The sequence below is a fragment of the Fukomys damarensis genome, unplaced genomic scaffold, assembly GCF_012274545.1.
Source record: "Fukomys damarensis isolate Sample0158 unplaced genomic scaffold, DMR_v1.0_HiC HiC_scaffold_16, whole genome shotgun sequence".
Taxonomy (NCBI): domain Eukaryota; kingdom Metazoa; phylum Chordata; class Mammalia; order Rodentia; family Bathyergidae; genus Fukomys; species Fukomys damarensis.
The window spans coordinates 17,450,353-17,469,044 of record NW_022900928.1 but is presented as its reverse complement, the minus strand read 5'-3'; the positions used below and the strand labels follow the sequence as shown (position 1 = coordinate 17,469,044).

General features: G+C 45.1%; 1 protein-coding gene across 1 annotated transcript in view; it reads right to left on the bottom strand.

Annotated features, from left to right (window-relative positions):
- The window catches only part of Dkk3 (dickkopf WNT signaling pathway inhibitor 3), a 38,786-nt gene extending 20,100 nt beyond the window's left edge, over positions 1-18,686 (bottom strand). The window contains exons 1-3 of the mRNA XM_010615262.2: positions 18,579-18,686; positions 12,299-12,433; positions 8,079-8,162 (exon numbers count right to left, since the gene is read on the bottom strand). Coding sequence (XP_010613564.1) covers positions 8,079-8,162; positions 12,299-12,433; positions 18,579-18,644 — 285 coding nt within the window. The 5' untranslated portion in view covers positions 18,645-18,686. The remainder of the gene's footprint in view (positions 1-8,078; positions 8,163-12,298; positions 12,434-18,578) is intronic.
- Positions 18,687-18,692: the final 6 nt, after the last annotated feature.

The following is an 18,692-nucleotide window of genomic DNA, read 5'->3' as shown; positions in this document are numbered from 1 at the left end:
TTACTGTGCCTAAATAAAGGAATATCAGGGAATATTGTGGCCCTTGACTTTATTTTAAAAGCAAAAGTAAAAGGGAGTTTTTCAGAATGATGCCGTGGGCAAGGAAGGGCAGGGCCTGCACAGGACTCTGACAGCCAGGAGGCAAAGGCCCTTGGCAGACGTTATCCAGGCTGGGCTGGAGGGATCCTTGGGACCCGGTGGCGGCGGCCAGCCACATGTCTGCACGGAGGAGCTGTGTGGCCCATGCCCCGCTAGGGCACAGAAATGTGCTTGTTCTTCAGCTGATGCCTTCAGCCTAATGAGGTTTCAAGTCAAATCACTGTCACTTATCCAGCCTGTTTACTGGTGTGGAGCGAAAGGAGAATGCTCCGTTTCTAAGTGAGTTTCCTTCCCGGATTCCAGGCCAGAAGCCAGGCTTTTTTTTTTTGCAGGGCACAGGCTTAAAGCCCAAAGGGGACTAAGCCCCAAGCTCCAGGGAGATTAAGCAAAGCCCTGTCTCCAGTGATGTCTCAGCCATTCAGGCCACATTTTCCTGGCTCTCTTCTCTGGGGCTGATGTGGCCATTTGTTCCAGTACGCAGCAGAGGGCACAGCAAAGCACTGCAAATGCAGGGCACAGTCCTAGCCTAGCATTATCCTAACTTCTTGCCTGGGCTTTCCAAGCCCTTCCTGATCCATTTCTCATCCTCTCCAGCTTCAGCTGCTGCTCGCCAAGCACACATCTGGCTCTGGCCTTCTAAACTAGTTAATGCTCCTCAAACACACCCTTCTTTCCACATGCCTCCATGACTCTGAATGAGGAATGATTCTTCCCCCACAACTAAGAATTCCTAGACACCCTTGAAAATACTGCTTAACCGCCACCTCTTCCAGGAAGCCTAGCAAGAAGTGGGAAGGGTCTGGGGTTCCCCTCTTGCAAAGGGACGAGTGAGTGCCAGGTTTGTAATGCTAGGAGGAAATAGAGACACCCGGGTCGGAGACAAGGGGCTTTATCCCAACAGTATGGAAGCACTGTGAGATTCCTACCTACACCAGCTCCTCCTGAGGCTCAAATTACGTGCACGGTGGAGGGGCCCTGGCAGATTCCACGCACACAGCAGGTTTGTGCCACACCTAAGGAATCTTCGGCTTGGAGAATTTAAACCTTTTAGAATGGACTGCAATTCCACCCGCCCTCTGTTACGGGTAGAGAGTGGGCTGCTGGCTACACACAGCGCGTAAAAGACTGTCTGGAGCAAAATGAGCAGAAGCCCGAGAGAGATCCCCAAAGAACTTTCTCCCCACAAAGTCATCCCTAACTATCCCAGAGGCCTGATCAGATATTGGAGGATGCCAGATCGCCTGGCTGAGGTTACAGCAGAGGACGAAGGAATAATAGACAAAGAAAAAAGAAGAAAGTTTATTATTTGGGGGGCCAGGATCTAATCTTAACTCTCTCCTGGCTAAGACTACCTGAGTTTACCCCTTCCCTGGCTAAGACCGTGATTTCCAGACTTGTCAACATTTGTTGTTCACACAACTTAGCAGGGGCATAAAGGCAGACTAAGGAATAGCAGTGCTAATGTGCTTATGAGCCACACTTATAAAGGTCGGGGGGGATGATGTATTCTTGCGAAGTACAGGTTATAGTTAACAAGCCACCTGGGTCATCTTACAGGACATAGCTAACAAGCCACCTGTGTTATCTTTAGCTAATGTTTGATCGAGGAGAACGGCTACACAGTCATAATTCTTTAGCTGTCGTGTCATCTTGCTGTTAGAAACATCATGGTCTCATCGATCATTGAGATCTCAACTGTGATCACTGGCACAGGGAATTTTGTCTCCATTCACCAGCTGAAGGCTAATTTAGCAAGTTACATATAGGCCTGGGATTGACTCATAATTTAATCAGTAGCTGAATTATAAGCCAATTCAGTAATTTTTTAAAGTCTGTTCAGTGCATTTTTAAGCTGGTATCCTGCACCTGACTACCTGCTCTGGCTCCTGCACCATGCTCCCACCATGCCCTGCCCACCCTCTGCCTTAAAAAAATGCTACATCCATACTGTAATGAACTGCTTATTCTTTTGGTCTTCTACTAGCCTGGGTGCCCTTTGATGTTAGAAACCATCTTTTATGGTTACCTGCCCAAAATGTAGTAGGTACACAAAAGAATGAGTAATTAACACTGGAACTTGTGACATGCATGAGATTAGGGGTAATCAAATAATAACAACAAGGGGCTGACATTTACTGATTTCTCAACCATGAATTCTAGACACTGTATGGTGGTTTTGACCTGGATTCTTTTATTTCACTCTATCCTTATGACAGTGTCATATGGAAGGAAGTTTTATCAAACCCATTTTTCATATGAAGAAACGAAGGCATAGAGCAGCTAAGGAACTCTTATAGTTTGGATCTGGAGTGTCCCCCAAAGTTCACATATTGAAGGCTTGGTCCCCAGTGCAGCAGTGTTCACAGGTGGGGCCTCCGAGAAATGACTGGGATCATTAGGGCTCTGGCCTCATCGATGGATGCACCATGATGGATTTGTAATTTGATGGCACTGCTGGGAGGTGGTGGAGACTCCAGGAGGTGGGATCTCATTGGAGAAAACAGGTCACTGGGGCATGGCCTTAAAAAATAAATCTTGGCCCCAGCCCTTCTCTCTTATGCTCTCCTCTTCCTGGCCACCATGAGGTCAGCAGTTTTGCTCCACCATGAGTTCCTGCTGCCATGATGCTCCGCCTCACCACAGGCCCATAACAATGTGGTCAGCCAGCCATGGAATGAAACCTCTGCGGCCATGAGCCACCAAAGATCTCTTCCTTTAAGTTGATTTTTCACAAGCGTTTTGCCATAGTAGTGAAAAGCTAACACAGAAATCTAACCAAAATCACGCAGCTGATAAGCAACAGGTGTGCCGGTACCCAGCCCTTCACTACCTCACTGAAGTGCTCTTTCGGCCAAAGGCATGCACACACGAGTCTGGGGTATCTAAGAAGAGAGAAGAAGGAAGGAGGGAGTGTGTCTGCCTTTTGTTATTTGCAGGGGCAGAGGCAGTAGCATGCAAGTCACCATCACTACTCCCCAGTGTGACTCAGTGGTCAGCCCACACCGGGCTGGGACCCTGGCCTCCCACACTGGAGAAGATAGCATTTGGCACAGGGAATAGGCTGGCTGGAATGCAAAGCGACCTTTCTCCTGACAAAGAAAGGGATGTGTTCAGCTTGAGGAGTCCTCTGTATTTGCTACAACTTACAATTTTCAAACAGCCATCCCCTCTGACTTGCTCATTATCAAACATACAGTAGGACAAAGGAGCTGTCCTTTTTCCTTGCCTCCCAGGCCTATGACACCCACTGTAGGTCAGGCTTGGCGACAGAAGCTACATAAACGGTGTGAAGAGAAAATGAGTGCACTGTTGTAGGGGAAAACTCAGCAGGACCTCTCAGTTCTTATGTAGGCTCACCCTTTGATTCGGGCAAATTAATTTCTAACACTGACGCAATTGAAAATACTTGCAAAATCTAAAAATACAGGTAGTTAGTTCTGCCAAAATTATAAATAATTTACAAGGTCTTTCAAAATATTTTTAAAATATAAAATGCTATAAAGGAAAGTGCTACCAAATTTAAATTTCCTCCAGAGATTTCTACTATTAATAATTTAATATATATTTATCATAATTTTAATGTATCTTTTTCTAAAAATGAGAGATGTTTGTTATGTATTATATGATATAGATTCCACATACTGCTCTGAGTTTGCTTTTTTAAGATAACATTTTATTGAAGGCAAACCCTTCATACCAACCTATATGAAACTCATATATGAACTCCACATTTTGGATGTGGAATCATTTATATTTCATGAACTCCTTTTCAAAGGGTATCTCAGTACAGGAAATATCAATATTCCAGATTACACCTCAAAAAGAAATCCCTATCCCACAAAAATTGCTTGCAAACATTAACTATTTCCTGGAGGATTACTTACTCATCTCTCAGAACGATACAATTACTTAATTTTCCTTACCACCTTTGTCTACTGGATAAAGCATGAGGACTTTATACATGGCCAGAAATCACAAAGTCAAGGCAAAATCTGAATCTAGAAACACAAATACAGCTGCATTCCGCATGTGGTTTTAGGAGCATGGTAGTGGACACGCATGGGACACTGTCACCCTCAGAACCACAAACGCATTTTCTGTGTTCTTCTTTAGGAACTGGTACCCACACTGCCAACCCGAGACCTCAACCCACACTCCAGCAACCCTTACCCAACAGCCTCTCACCCTTTGCCTTCCCATTGGGCAGCATCCCCAAAACCCACCCCAGGCACACAGGGCACTCTGAGAGGAAGGGCATTGTTGGCATGGGCCAGCCCTGTGGCTCAGAGCACGAAGACCCAGTCCCAGAAAAACTGTCGAGAACTCAGAGGGCCCAACTCCAGGCTGCAGAAGAAAATTAGCCCAGAGCTACATCATCAGGGGAAAGAGGCCAGTGGAGGCCTCCCACACCTCCTCCACTTCTAGACTTAGTCCACTGTTTCTGTAATGCTTTGCTGGGAAGCAGGGGACAAGCCAATTAGAGCCCCACTTTAATTTCTTTTCGATAGTAATGAACTTCAGACAAAGAGCTTTTGTGAACCTCTCCACACTGGATCCTCACTCAGTCTTGTGAAAGGGAGATTATGGGCCCCAAATGACCCATAAAGAAATGGGGTCACGAAGGGCAGAGCTTGTAAGGGCTGAGGCCTGGCTCGAATCCAGGCCCACCTCACAGCTGGTCCACCCTTTTCCATTCTGCTTCAAGGGCTTCCTTTTCCGGCCCCTGTCTTCTCAGCCATGACTCAGTTTCCCCAGAAAATAACCCAGGGCTTGCAGATCATGGCTCCTCTGATATTCTGTGACTTCAATAGGGCAATTCAAACAAGACCTACCTTTCCTCTAGATGCAAGAACAGGTTGGGGCAGGAAAGAACGCCAGGTGCATGAGAGGAAGAAGTCATTCAACACTTGTTGGGGCAAGGAGGACAGGGTGCTTACCGCTCCACAGGATACAAACAAACAAAAAATCCTTCCAGTGGTTTGCCCAGGGTTTACCTTCCCACTGCCTCCAGGATCCAACACAAACAACAGGCAAACAGGGAGGTCACTGGTTTCACACTTTCAGAAAATTCCCCAGGCATTGTCCTCAGCCTACCATCTCCAGACAAAAAAAGAAAAAGAAAAAAAAAGGACCAGTGAAGGGTCACTCTCTGGAGCTAGGAAGTCACTGTGTTGCTCTAACTCTACTGCCCAGATGTTTCTGGTAGTGAAATCTGTGCAGCTGTGGCCTTAGAAATGGACCAGTATTTTGGAATGGTGGTAGGTGAGTGAACCTGAGGCTTCTAAGTAGGTGTGTTCAGGCAGAAAAGCAAACGTACTCACTCTGTTCCTTCATTTTAAAACCAGAAAGGCAACAAATGCAAAGCGTGCTGAGCCTGGTAGCTGCAAGCTGTCTTCTTTTGTTTTTGTTTTTGTTTTTTTTTGGTACCCAGGGACTGAACTTGGGACCTTGCACTTGTGAGGTGGGAGGCAGAACCACTGAGCTAAAGCCCCCGCCCCTGCAAGCTGTATTTTAACTGAAGGGTGCATCCTTTTGAAATGATGCCTTCGCTAATTAGGCCAGACTCCTCAGTCAATAAAAGCATGTCCACGCACAATGGACATGTGGACTTTTGTCCACTCGAGCCTTCAACGTGCCACTTTCCTCCAAATCCCCGGCACAAAAGTAGCACGACACTGGCCAGCCTAACCACTGGCCCGTGAAACGGCAGGCCGAGGATGCAGCACAAAAGCTCCCTGTGAGGATGTCAGCCCACATCACAGTCGCTGATGCACTCAGGTGAAATAACAAGCCCATCCTTTTCCCCTCACACTTGAGTGTAGAAACAGACAGGGCTATGCAGAGTCTGCAAACTCCTAGACAGGGATATAGAGTTACTGTCTGTAACTTTCTGTGGGCCTGATCGGGTTACCATGCATGTTTAGTATACATACCGGAATTTAAAGAAAGGAAAATATGGGGTGCATGGTGATTATTTTTAACCGAATTCACTTGGGGAATTTTAAATCCTGAAAATTTAGCTCCTTTTCATGCTTATCTGAAGATTGGAAAAGCCCTTGATTTTGTCCTGTGGAATGACAAATCTGCCTTTTTCCTTAAGACATGGTTTCCGTGGCATGAAGTATACAGTTAAGAACCAACTGTAAAAATCTTTAAATTGCAAAACCCAGTAATGGGACCATGGTGACAATGCACCATCCTTTGCATTTCTCTAAAAGCAATGTGGTTTTCACAGAGTCCTGCTCAGAAAAAGAGATCCAAGTCTCAGTGAAGACAGCACTTGAGCCCCAGCTCAATTGTGTTAGGAAGGGAGACTGAATAGAAATGGCTGGGCACACTGGAAACTAGATCTTGTCCCCCCTGACTCTTGACTGGCCCCTCTACAAAGAGTAAGGCTAAGCCCTGAAGTACTAACATCATCTCAACCAGAGGCTGTCCCCTCACAGGAAGCTCGACAAGTCTCCAGTCTGTAGCCTAAAGCCTGGGGCATTTTCCAGACACTGACTGGTCTGGTATCTGCTTCCCAGAACTGCCTTCCAGTCAATCAAGTGGACATCTATTGCCACAGAGAACCATGGTGACCCGATATTCTCAGGGCCTGAGCAGAAATCATAGAAAACTTCCGAATGTCTGCTTCTGGGTGTCCTGGATCTACTCATCCCCTCCAGACTCCTGCTTTCCCAGGGTGTCAACAGTGGGGTGTCCCCCGCCACCCAGAGAACATGAGATCATGTGAGCAGACCTGTCCCTCCTCATGCTCTCAATACAGGCTTCCCTCAGGGGTACTCTGCAGGCTTTCCGTCTGGAACCCCTCCTGCTTCCATCAGAACTGCGTCCTATGGCCAGCTGGCCGGTTTCCTCTTTCTCACCTGGGTTAACCCCCTCTTTGTCTCATAGGCCTCTGTACTTCCAGGCTAGGAGGCAGTGACATCTTTCATTGTTCCTCCGTGTGAAACGAAGAAACCAAGATGGCCCCTGCCTGTAGGTGATAAACTGCTTCCAACCTCCATGGCCAGTGCCATTTCCAGTTCACTGCATTGTTCCCACACCTACCAGACTCCCCTGAATGGTCACCCCTCACACAGCTGACAAGATACCAGCCTGCAGTTCCTGTCAGCCAGCTCCCAACATTTAAGCACAACGCCAAAACAAGCAGAAGAATTTCCAACTTCCAACGAAGACAACGCCACTTCTTAACGAATACCAACGCGCTGCTTCTCTTCCAGCAACAAGGCCAAAAGAGGTAGGCACAAATCTGATGCCCTTGGAAAGCCAGGGGGCCATGAGAGAAGCTGGGTCCTGGCAGTCCCCATGAAGGAGGAACACGGCCACTGCTGAGCATATCCATGTCCCCGCCAACCATCCATTTGAGAAGACAAAATGCCACTGAGCCTCCTCTTGCCAGGAGATCATCAGACCAGTGACTCCAACTGGGTCATTCCAAGACCCGAACACAGGTTTTCCTTCTTACCCTTTTCAACTTGAGGCCTTTAGAATTTGACAAAATCCATTCCACTTTTACACTAAGCAAGAGTCAACTCAGTAACAGCAGTCACAGAGGGACCAGAACCCAAAACCTGGAACAGACAGGCAGCCTTTACCCCTTTAGACCACTTAACACATCTTGCCCTCAAGCTGCCTTGGCCAGGCCTGGGATTATACAAAGTGTGGGCCAACCCAGAGTCTCTGGGGGTTTTACTATCGGATGTGTGGGGTCTTTTACCAGGGTCCCCAATCAGAATACTTGTTACCTGCTGGCTCCCCTTTCAAAGCTGAGATGCAAATGACAACTGGATTTAAGATCTCTGTTGTTCCTGAAGCCATGCATACATAGCTTGCTACCAGATCATAAAGTCTGGCCAAGAAGATAGGAACTAGGGAATCCTGGTGGAAATGAGGCAGAATTGGGGCAGAGTCAGCTCCCTCCCTGTGGCCTGCAGTCTGGGTTGCCAGGGCAGGCACAGGCGATGACAACTTACATGGCTCTTTTGGCCTTCTTCATCTCCCACAGATGTAATGACCGTCTCTGCAAAGACCGTCTGTCCAGTCTGGTTGTTCGTTATCTGCAATAGAACAAGTTCAGTGAAAGCAAACTGAAGGTATTAGAGAATCCCACAAGGTGTTTTTTCTTTCCTTTTCTGAAATAGGAGCATCTTCGGAGTGCACCAGCAGCTGTGGGATGGACAGTGTCCCTCGGTGCTGAGCCAGGAGATAGGAAGAATACCATTCGGTTACTGGGAGGAGAGGAGGTAACCCTGGACACTTCTGTATCTGACTTATTTCACATAACATTATGGTTTTAAGATCCATCCATTTTCCTACAACTGACTCAAATTCATCCTTCTTTCTGGCTGAATCATACTTCATTTTGTATAAATATGCCACACTTTCTTTATTCAGTCAACTACTGATGGACATCTAGGCCGTTTCTATAGTACAGGTATTGTGTTTTATGGTGCTATAAACATGAGTATGTAAGTACCACTGTAATATGATGAATTTAGCTCTTCTGGGTGAGGGATAGCTGGGTCAAATAAAATTTCTATTTTTAAGGGGTTTGTTTTGAGGAATTTCCAAACTGATTTCTATAGTGATTATACTAATGTCTATTTCCATCAGCCATGTAGAATAATGGTTCCTCTATCCCCTACAACTTCTCCAGCATTTATTGCTTTCTGAGTCCTTGATGACAGCCATTCTTACTGGAGTAAGATGGAATCTCAGTGTTGTTTTCATTTGCACGTCCCTAATAGCTAAAGATGTTGAACATTTTTTCGTGAACTTCTTAGTCATTCATATTTCTTCTTTTGAGAAGTGTCTATTCGTTTTATTTGCCCTTTTTAAATTTCTTTTTTATTGAATTTATTGGTACATTCTAGGTAGACAGTACAGTTACATATTACTCTGGTTTGAGAAGTGTCTATTCGTTTTATTTGCCCTTTTTAAATTTCTTTTTTATTGAATTTATTGGTACATTCTAGGTAGACAGTACAGTTACATTCATTACTGGGATCTTGTACCTTTACATGACAGGTCTTGGTTCTCATTTTTCCCCTTGTCCCCACCCTCCCTTTGCCCCCATTTTTTTAACTGGGTCATTTGTTGGGGGAGTCTGATTCTTTTTAAGTTCTTTACATATTCAAGATATCAGTTCTCTATCAGAAGAGTAGCTGGCAAAAGTTTTTTCCCCATTCTGTGGCTTGTCATTTTACACTCTTTCCTTTGCTGTGCAGAAGCTTTTTAATTAATTATTTTTTTTGTTTTGTTTTGTTTTGGGGACTGGGGATCGAACTCGGGTCCTTGTGCTTGCAAGGCAGGCGTCAGAACCACTGAGCTTAATCCCTGGCCCAGAAGCTTTTTAATTTAATGAAATCCCATTTGCTGATTCTTGATATTATTTTTTTGTGCTACTGGAGTTGTATTCAGGAAATCCTTGCTTATGCCTATGTCTTCATATGTTTTCCCCATTTCATCTTCCAGCAGATTCAGTGTTTTTGTGTTTCTATCTAGGGCACTGACCCATTTTGATGTGATTTAGGACAGGGTAAGAGAAATGGGTCTAGTCTCATTCTTCTGCATGTGAATAGCCAGCGTTTTTAGCACCATTTGTTGAAAAGGCTATCTTTTCTCCAGTGTACATTTTTAGCTCCTTTGTCAAAGAACAGATGACTAAAGGTGCATGGGGTTCTCTGTGTTCTATTCTATTCCACTGGTCTACATAGCTATTTTTGTGCCTGTTTTTTATTACTATGGCTTCGTAGTTAGGATTTGATGTCTCCTGCTTTACTGTTTTTACATAGGATAGCTCTAGCGATTCTGGTCTCTTCTGGTTCCATATAAAATTTAGGATTTTTTTTTATCTAGTTCTAGTTCTGTTGATAATTTTGACAGTAACTGCAGTAAATCTGAATATCATTTTTGGTAATGTGGCCATTTTGACAATATGATTCTGTCTATCCAGTAAGAAGAGATGACTTCCCATTTCCTAATGTCCTCTTAGGTCTTTTTCTTCAGAATTCTATAATTTTTGTTATAGAGGTCTTTCACATCCTGGGTTGGGTTGGTTCATAGGTTTGGGGTTTTTTGTTGTGTTTTTTTTTATAACTCTAACATAAAGAGGATGCTTATCCTGATTTTTTCTCAACTTTCCTTTGGATAAGTTTCAGGTCTTTGAGTCTACTTGAATATCTTTCATGAGAACCAGGGAGGTTTGGGCCAGTTTCATTTCACCAAAAAAGTGCTTACCGTACAACACAAGACTTGCCCATATTCGTTTGTCTATTCTCTGTCTCTAATTCTGTACTCAAGTACAGGCACCTCAAAGCCAAACTCAACAGAAAATCCAGGCCACACCTGCCCCATTACAGATCAGAACTAATGTCTGGCCGGGCCCGGGAGGTCTGTGTTCTTTGAGGCCTGGCTCAATTGTCAACAACCATCTAGTACGTCACCTGGAATAAGTAATTTCTCTTCTATGATTGAGTTTTCTCATTTCTACGTCATCTTTAAAGGCCTCTGCAATATCACAGGAGTCTGTAGCCAGAACAAAGTGGAAACAGCCTAATTTGCAGTAAGGGATCAAATTCCAGTTCTGAGGAGGTAAGAGCCACATCTTCATCGCCATGCTTTTAAATGTTCACTCAAATGATTCCTCTCCCCAGAAAAGGGATGATGTCTACCTTCAAGGCAAGTTTTTCAGGATTAAGCAGTGTCATATTTTTTAAAAATTCTACATTTAATATGAATTAGTCGCAGGACTTCTCAGAGTCTTTATTACACCAACATGCAGTTTTTTCCATCTCTAGGAGTGTATTTCCCCATGACTGGGATGCTGTCATGAAACACTGCACAGAACTGGTGCCTCATGGAACTTACTCAAAAATTACTGCACTGCGCTGGTAACATATCTTTGCTATAATATAACAACAGTAAGAATAAAACCAATTTGTGTTTGCAAAGCACTGTACAGTTTACAACAGCTTTCACAAAGCTTTGGTCATTTGACCCTTAAGATTCTACAACATAAATGTTGATATCCCTGGTTTATAAGTGCTGTTAGCGAGGGCCAGGAATTATAAATAATTTTTCAAAGTCACAAGTTACCAGTAGTACTCACACACAGGTATTCTGACATCTACAAGGAGCAATTTATTGATGCAGTTGAACCAGCTGGCTAATTACTGTCGGAATAAATGATGGTTAATATTGGTTTTGAGGAGAACATAATGATCACTTTCAGATCATTCTCCAGTTTTTGGATGAGCAATGCCTAGGGCTTTTTTTCAGCTGATCCATCTAGGCAGGCCCTTCACCATGCAGGCAGGGGAAAGATCCACACAAAAGCTACTTTATATTCAAAGCAATGGCCCATAAGAGTTGACCTTCTTACACTCTAGGGCACAGAAACACAAGTGTTTCAACCAAGTTATTTCCTGGGTGCTTGAACAAACACATACCTCTTTTAGGAGAGCCATCACGGCCTTGCATTTAGGAGTTCAGATGAGCTTAGAGGTCAAGTTCTTTGAAAATCACAACAGGATATCAAGCATACAGCCTCCAATAATGACCCAGAATGTCTGCACAGCACACTCTCTTCAAGAAGACATGGACTGACATGTTTTTTTCTCTTAGTCCTGCCAAAAGCACACGGGAGATACCACACACCAAGCTACTGCTATGTTCCTCTAGCTTGGCAAAATTTTCTTCATCAGGCCAGGCCAGAAAGGAGCCTGCTTGTTCCTCATGCAAGATACTAGACCAAGAGACACTCAAACAGGTGGCAGGTTGGAAAAAAATCTGCTACAGAACTTTGGATGAATGAATATTTCATCTCACGGCCATGAATGGTTTCTGTTCTGGAGATTGGATGTATCACATGTGAGTTCCTCCAAAGGAAACAGTGAGAAGCCAATTGCCCTAACTGGTCTATTTCATCTCACTACCAAGACAGACATAAAAATCTAAGAGACAAATTCCTCCTACTCTGGTAGTAACTCTAGGAGTTAAAGTTATTGTTTAAATGCAAAAGCAATTTAAGTTTCTGATGCACATTTCTCCCCTTTAAACAGTACTCTTACTCCCTCCCTTTTTTAAGTCTCTGTCTTACCATCCTCATTTACATTTGGCTTACATATCAAGTACGTTCAGTGGACTTTATGGTATTGCAGCAAGGACGAAGTGCAGCCATGATGGCCCTTACCTTATGAATTTCTTGGTGCACATGGATGGTACTATTTCCCACCTTTGTATCTGTGTTGGTCTCATTGTGATAGATGGCAGGTAAGCTTGCCAAGTTCACTGATGATGTTTTAGCAGCAGCTTCTTCTGCCTCCATCTATCAAACCAATGGAAATAATGAGCAAAACTGTTGTCAAATGATGGTCCAATAGGAAAAGAAAGAAAAAAAGAACCACTTCTCTTTCTCTCTTCTGTAATTACAAAGAATGGTGACAAGGATTGAGAAAACATTAGGATCAGACATTATACCAAATGTTTTACATGTACTAGAACCCTAAAATATTACAACTTCCTTAAGAGCTGAGTGTTAATGTCTCCATTTTACGAATGGGAAAACTGAGGTGCAGGGAGGCTAGATGAGTTCCAAAGAGTCCCAGTGAGAGGTGGAGTTGGAATCTGAGCAAGTTGCACTGAAACCGTCCTGGCCCCCATGTAATTGCTTATGGTGCCTTGGCCACATTCTGGTGACCCAATCAGGAGGTCACTTGCATTCAGTTTTCACACAAGCCAATAATCACCTCTGTTTCTGGGGGCATTCTCTGGCCACAGAAGAGGTCAGTCTGCACAGACTGTGAGTAGTAGCAAGGAGGAATGGAGGATGGGGTCAACACTCAAGCTTGTTCTCCCATGGCAAACAGAAGTGACAGTGTCCCTGATGACCCCCAGTGGGTTTGATCCCCAGATGCCACAACAGTAACCTGCTTGTGGGCATACCATTTGTTGCTTTTCTTTAGACTGTGAGTAGTAGCAAGGAGGAATGGAGGATGGGGTCAACACTCAAGCTTGTTCTCCCATGGCAAACAGAAGTGACAGTGTCCCTGATGACCCCCAGTGGGTTTGATCCCCAGATGCCACAACAGTAACCTGCTTGTGGGCATACCATTTGTTGCTTTTCTTTTTTTCCATCTCTCTCTCTCTCTCTCTCTCTCTCTCTCTCTCTCTCTCTCTCTCTCTCCCTTCCTGTTAGTGTTTTCTAATATCCTCCCAATCCCCTAAAAGTAAAGCCACAGCCATATCTCCTTTCATCCCAACTCTTGGATATCCATGTATGGTAACCTGGCAGGGGGACCACACTTCTTCTGGCTCTCCATGAATATGTCATTGTCCTCCTCGTGTCTGGTTTCTGATGCCAGGTCAAATCGTCCAGTCCCATGAGCTTCTGTGACATCTGTATCAGATCCACCCGTCAACACGTGCCTTTGCCCAACTTCCTCTTCCAGATTTAGCACCCTGCCTCAGCCTGGATGACTAGACAGTTGACAATGTGATCCACTCAAGACCATGCCATGGACTGGTGGAGCCAATCAGATACTCTCCCCAGGAATTTCAAATGAAAGGCACAGTGAGGAGTTCTGGTTGATGGTTGGCTGTTTTCCCACACCGCTATCTAAGACTCTGGGCTATTTTTAATCCTCCAAAAGTACCTTCCTACTGAAAAAAAAAAATTACTGGCCTCTATCCCCTTCAGTACTAGATGAGCCCCTTTTATCCCATCTCCCCTGCAAGGATTCACCCAAGCTGGGCTGGATGGGGCAAAGAAACCTTACATCTCCATGCAGTACACACACACACACTGAACTAGACATGCAAAGAAGTCTTTGGGGAACAAATGACCAACTCATCAGATAAGCTTGGTCAGTCCTACTGTGAACACTGCCGGGCTACACTCCTGAGACGTCTGGCACTAGATGATGACTTCAGAATAGCAATTGTCAAGTCCCTTTGCTTGGGAAATTGGCTACTCTGAGCGATTGCGCCAGGTTCCTAGAATATTCACGGCAACCCCTACAACGAAAAGGTGCTATTTACCCCGCTGTTGCAGGTGAAGGAAAGCACAGTCGAGAGATCATCACATTGCTATTCATTGGCAAAGCTTGGTTCTAATCAGAGTCTACATCTGTCTGACTCTTAATTCTGTGCCTTTCTCAATACAGGACTTTACTCCACACAAGTAGCTTATGCTTTTACCAGGAGATAAGAGACTCTACACAACCCGTTTGAAGACAGGATGAGCTGTCCTGTGTGACAGTCTCTGCCAGCAAGTCACAGGAGAAGCAAAGCTTCCAGAAGGAGGAGGTGGTGGGACTGGGCTGGCCCAGAGGATAACTAAATTGGGACTGAGAGGAATGTGGCATGGTGCAAATAAAACAAATAGTGTAGGGTCAGCCCGAACCAGCATGATGTGGGCCATGGGTTAGAGCAAAGGGTCCCTGCTGGACACAGGAAAAATGGCAGCCAGTGGATGAAGCACAGAGGAGTCAACAGGCAGATCCACAAGGGACCTCCAGTGCTGATCATGCTGGCTGCTTCTCAGCCAAACAGATACATCAGGGTAATGCCCCAAACTTTCAAAACAGACACACCTCCATAAGGAGGGTCAGGGTAATAGCTAAGTCTAGAAAGGAGCCATACCTGGGGAGGGGTCTTCTAGGCAACAAAGGTTCCAAAATAGAAGGACCAAGCCCCTAAGAGATAGCCACTGGATTATGCAAGCAGTTGCCTCTAGCATCAATAGAGGCCAGCACAGCAAGAAGTGTCAGAGTTCTGGAGTCAGACAAAGTGGGCTCAAATCCAGGCTCTGCAACCCATGTCCCATGTCTGTGACCATGGGTAAGATATCAAATCCCTCTAAACCCTAACTTGTCCATTTGTAAAATGAGTGAAAATTGTAACATTGTTCAGAGGATGAAAGAATCAAGGATCATGAACTCTTAAGTATTGGCACAGTACCCAACACATGACAAATATGTAATATGGCACTGCCTTCATACACTGTCCTAATAGAGAGGAGAAATATAAGGCAGGCAGGATGGAAAACAGGATGTGAAAGAAAATGATTTTTTTTTCAGTGATGGAAAAGAGAGAGTTGGAAAAAAGGAGCATGAAGATGCCAGAGAGGATGCATTCAGAATGAGAAACTAAAGTTTTAATGTTTTTTTAAATTCTCACTGGCATCTGAATCATACAGTCTGGCTTTCAAATAATTGACAAGTTCCCAAATCTCAAGTTTGCTATGGGCTGAGTTGACAGCCTTTTTGTAAAACCATTCCCCCTCTCAGCCTGTGGTCTTTTCCACAGAGTGAGCTAACAGTTCTTTAATGGCACTGTGAACTAAAAGTACAATTTACAATGGAAATTTCAGCCACAACTATTCCTGCCACTAGCAGGAGAAACTTTAGCCTAAAGCAATAGTTGTTTCATGGAGGAGGAATGTGAATGCTGCTAAAAATGGCATTTAGAGCTGGTTGAATCTGTGTCTGTTAAGAGGGCACAGCAGGAACACTGGACAGATAAATTCAGGCTTGGTAGTGGGTTCTTCCTGTGACCAGGGGGGCAACAAGAATGCTCTAAATATATCAGCTACAGATGTGGCAATGAGGGTGACATAAATGGAGTGCTTTTATCCTCCAAAATACATTTATTAGTAATATACAGAATGACAGAGCAGGAAAACAGGAATACCCCAGACCGAAGCATTTAAAGATGTGCTTTTCTCAATAACAATCTGACTACAGCTACTTTGTCTTTTTCCCTTAAGAGACACAGCAGCTTGAGGCAGCTGGAATATATAAAGTACCAGGAAGTTACTTGAAAGCAGATTCATGATACAACTATGTAAACAATGCATCTGGTCCAGGTCCTTTTTATTTCTTCTCTAGAACAACTAACAACTATTTTGTGTTTATGAGATTTAAAGGACTTTCTGGACGTTTCTTTTTTTTAAAATGGCCTTAATCTGTTAATACTGTATTCTATTTTTGAAAATACTTAAAATATAGTTTTAGTATTTTAATAATAGGTCTTTTGGGTTTTTGTTGTTGTTGTTGTTGTTTTGTACTAGGGATCGAACTCTGGACCTTGCACTTATGAAGCAGGAGGTGGAACCACTGAGCTACATCCCCGGCCCAACATTAGGTTAATACTTTAAGATAGCTAAAAAGACAATTTATTTTTTTTATTTAAATTGAATTTATTGGTACATTCTAGGTAGACAGTACAGTTACATTCATTACTGGGATCTTGTACCTTTACATACCAGGTCTTGGTTCTCATTTTTTCCCCTGTCCCCACCCTCCCTTCACCCCCTCCTCCCCTCCCCACTCTTCAAACTAAAAAGACAATTTAAAGATAGGTTCTACTGAGTCTATCAGATGCTGGCAGTGCTTGGCTATTAGTCACAATGCTACTATTAATATGATGATAACAGTAGCTATTATTTTCTTGGACCCAACAATCTCCCATAATTCTGACCTCATGAGAAAGACGCTTGCATTGTATCTACTTATTTCCATTTTAGATGACCAGATAACTTGATTTACTCAAATCCTCTCTTTTAATTCTTCCTTTACTCTTGGAGTGGACATTTCCCCCTTTCAGACCTTGGACCCCACCTCAAGCAAGTGACAAAGTTGAGAATGGATGAAGGAAGATTGGACCCCACATGCCCATTTTCTTACTATGAAGGTGTTCAACTTTCTTCATTCTGTCTTTACAGTCTGCAAAGATGTTCTTTGGGAAATGACCATCACCTGGGTAGATGTGACAATCAGCGTCTCCTCTGGTGGCAAACTAATCCTACAGCACGTAGGACTCAAGCTGAGCCATGTCTGCGGGGAGCAGGGATGGAGCCCTGGCGAAATCCATTATGGATATTCCCATGCAAAAGACACAGCCACTAAGGTCCCGCTGGCCCCACATGGCTCTGATCAATGAAGAGTCTGAAAGGCCCTCCATCATTAGTCAGAGACCACACAGCCAACTGTCCAAATGGCATTAGGCATTTTCCCACTGTATAAAAACACGGTGACCTAGTCCATTGTAATGGGCATCTACGTGAAGAAGGAAAGTCCTACAATCCAGATAAGGAAAGCAAGTGGCTGGCCCTGAAACTAGAAGGATCACAAGCTCAACTGAACTTGAAGATGCAGTTAAGAGCAGCTGGCGCCTACTGGACTCCTCTCACTCTTTCATTGTTCCATGTCATGATTATTTTGGTTTTAAACAGAGCCCATAGGTCTTGGGATCTGGGCCTGGCCAGTGGACATTTAGGTACAGCCGCCTATGTCACTGTCTGCCAACCCAGTGACCTTTCAGTGCAACTTCCAAACTACACAAGGTCCAGGGAAGAAAGTGACCTCTCCCAGTAGGCAAAAGCTGCACTGAAGACTTCTCCCAAGGGGGCTACCAAGCCGCAGACAGCTGGAAGGTGGAGAAGCTTGATTCACCAGCCTGGACAACTGACCCTCACTGACTCCTTCACTGGGCTGGCTGGCTCTTCTCCAAAGCCATGCTACAGCCAGAGCTGGGCTCAAGAGGAACCATGCCTGCCCACCCCAGGCACCAGGGACAGCTCCCCACACTGGATTAAGAGGACCCAGGCAGCCTTCTCATACCTGTGGCACACCGTGGAGGACAGAGCAGGATGGCATGCAGTGTTTGGCTCCGGGTAGTGATGGAAAGAAGCCCAGACAACGGTATCTGGTAATATTAGCTGTGATGTAGTGCACACTATTACTCGGCGGGTGCCCACACTTATATTGTGGCATTTAATTTTACAGGAAACTGAAGTTCTTTCCGGACATTAGATGATTTGCTCAATGCCAACTGCTAGTAGGGAGGAGGGCAGAGCCCAGAGGCCTGAGCCCAGGCCTAACTCCAAAGCACTGTTGGTATAGGTGAGGCTGCCACTCACATTCTCACCCACCACCTTCTGACTTACATAGCTGGGATTTAGGATCTCCGCCTTCCATTGTGGCCCCACAGTGAATTCAAGAAATCAGCACAGCGCAGACAGACTGCGAGCAAAGCTCAGGCTCTCTGTCCCCACATGGCGTCTCACCCTAAGTGTATTTTGGAGAGATGCCACAAACTCAAAACCCAACACACAGGCTAGCTAGAACTGGGAACTGCCTGGAACTACCTCAGTTTCTCTGCAAAACCACAGCTCTGGAACCCCAGGGGCCTTGCAAGCATCGCTTCAACGCACCCTAAGTCGCAAGCTGGTGGCAGGCAGTGGACCCTGGTTCTGGGGCGGGGCGGGGTCCAGCCCAGGCTCTCTGGAGATGGCCTTGGTCCAAACCTTTTGGCTTGCTGGCAGAACGGACAATTGGAGACAGGGACCAAATCGCCCTGCGCCTCCCTCAGGTCCCGCGGCGTTTGCCGTGGGCCCTTCCCAGCGTCTTCCAGAGCTCGGACGTAACCCGCTCCCCCAGCCGCACACTCCCGGAGCCCAGAGTACCCACCTCCTCCACCGCGCTGCGCAGCTTATGCTGCGTGTCCTCCATCAGCTCCTCCACCTCGCGGAACATCTCGTTGAGGGTGGCCTCCTCCTGCGGGTAGCTGAGAGCTGGGCCGGC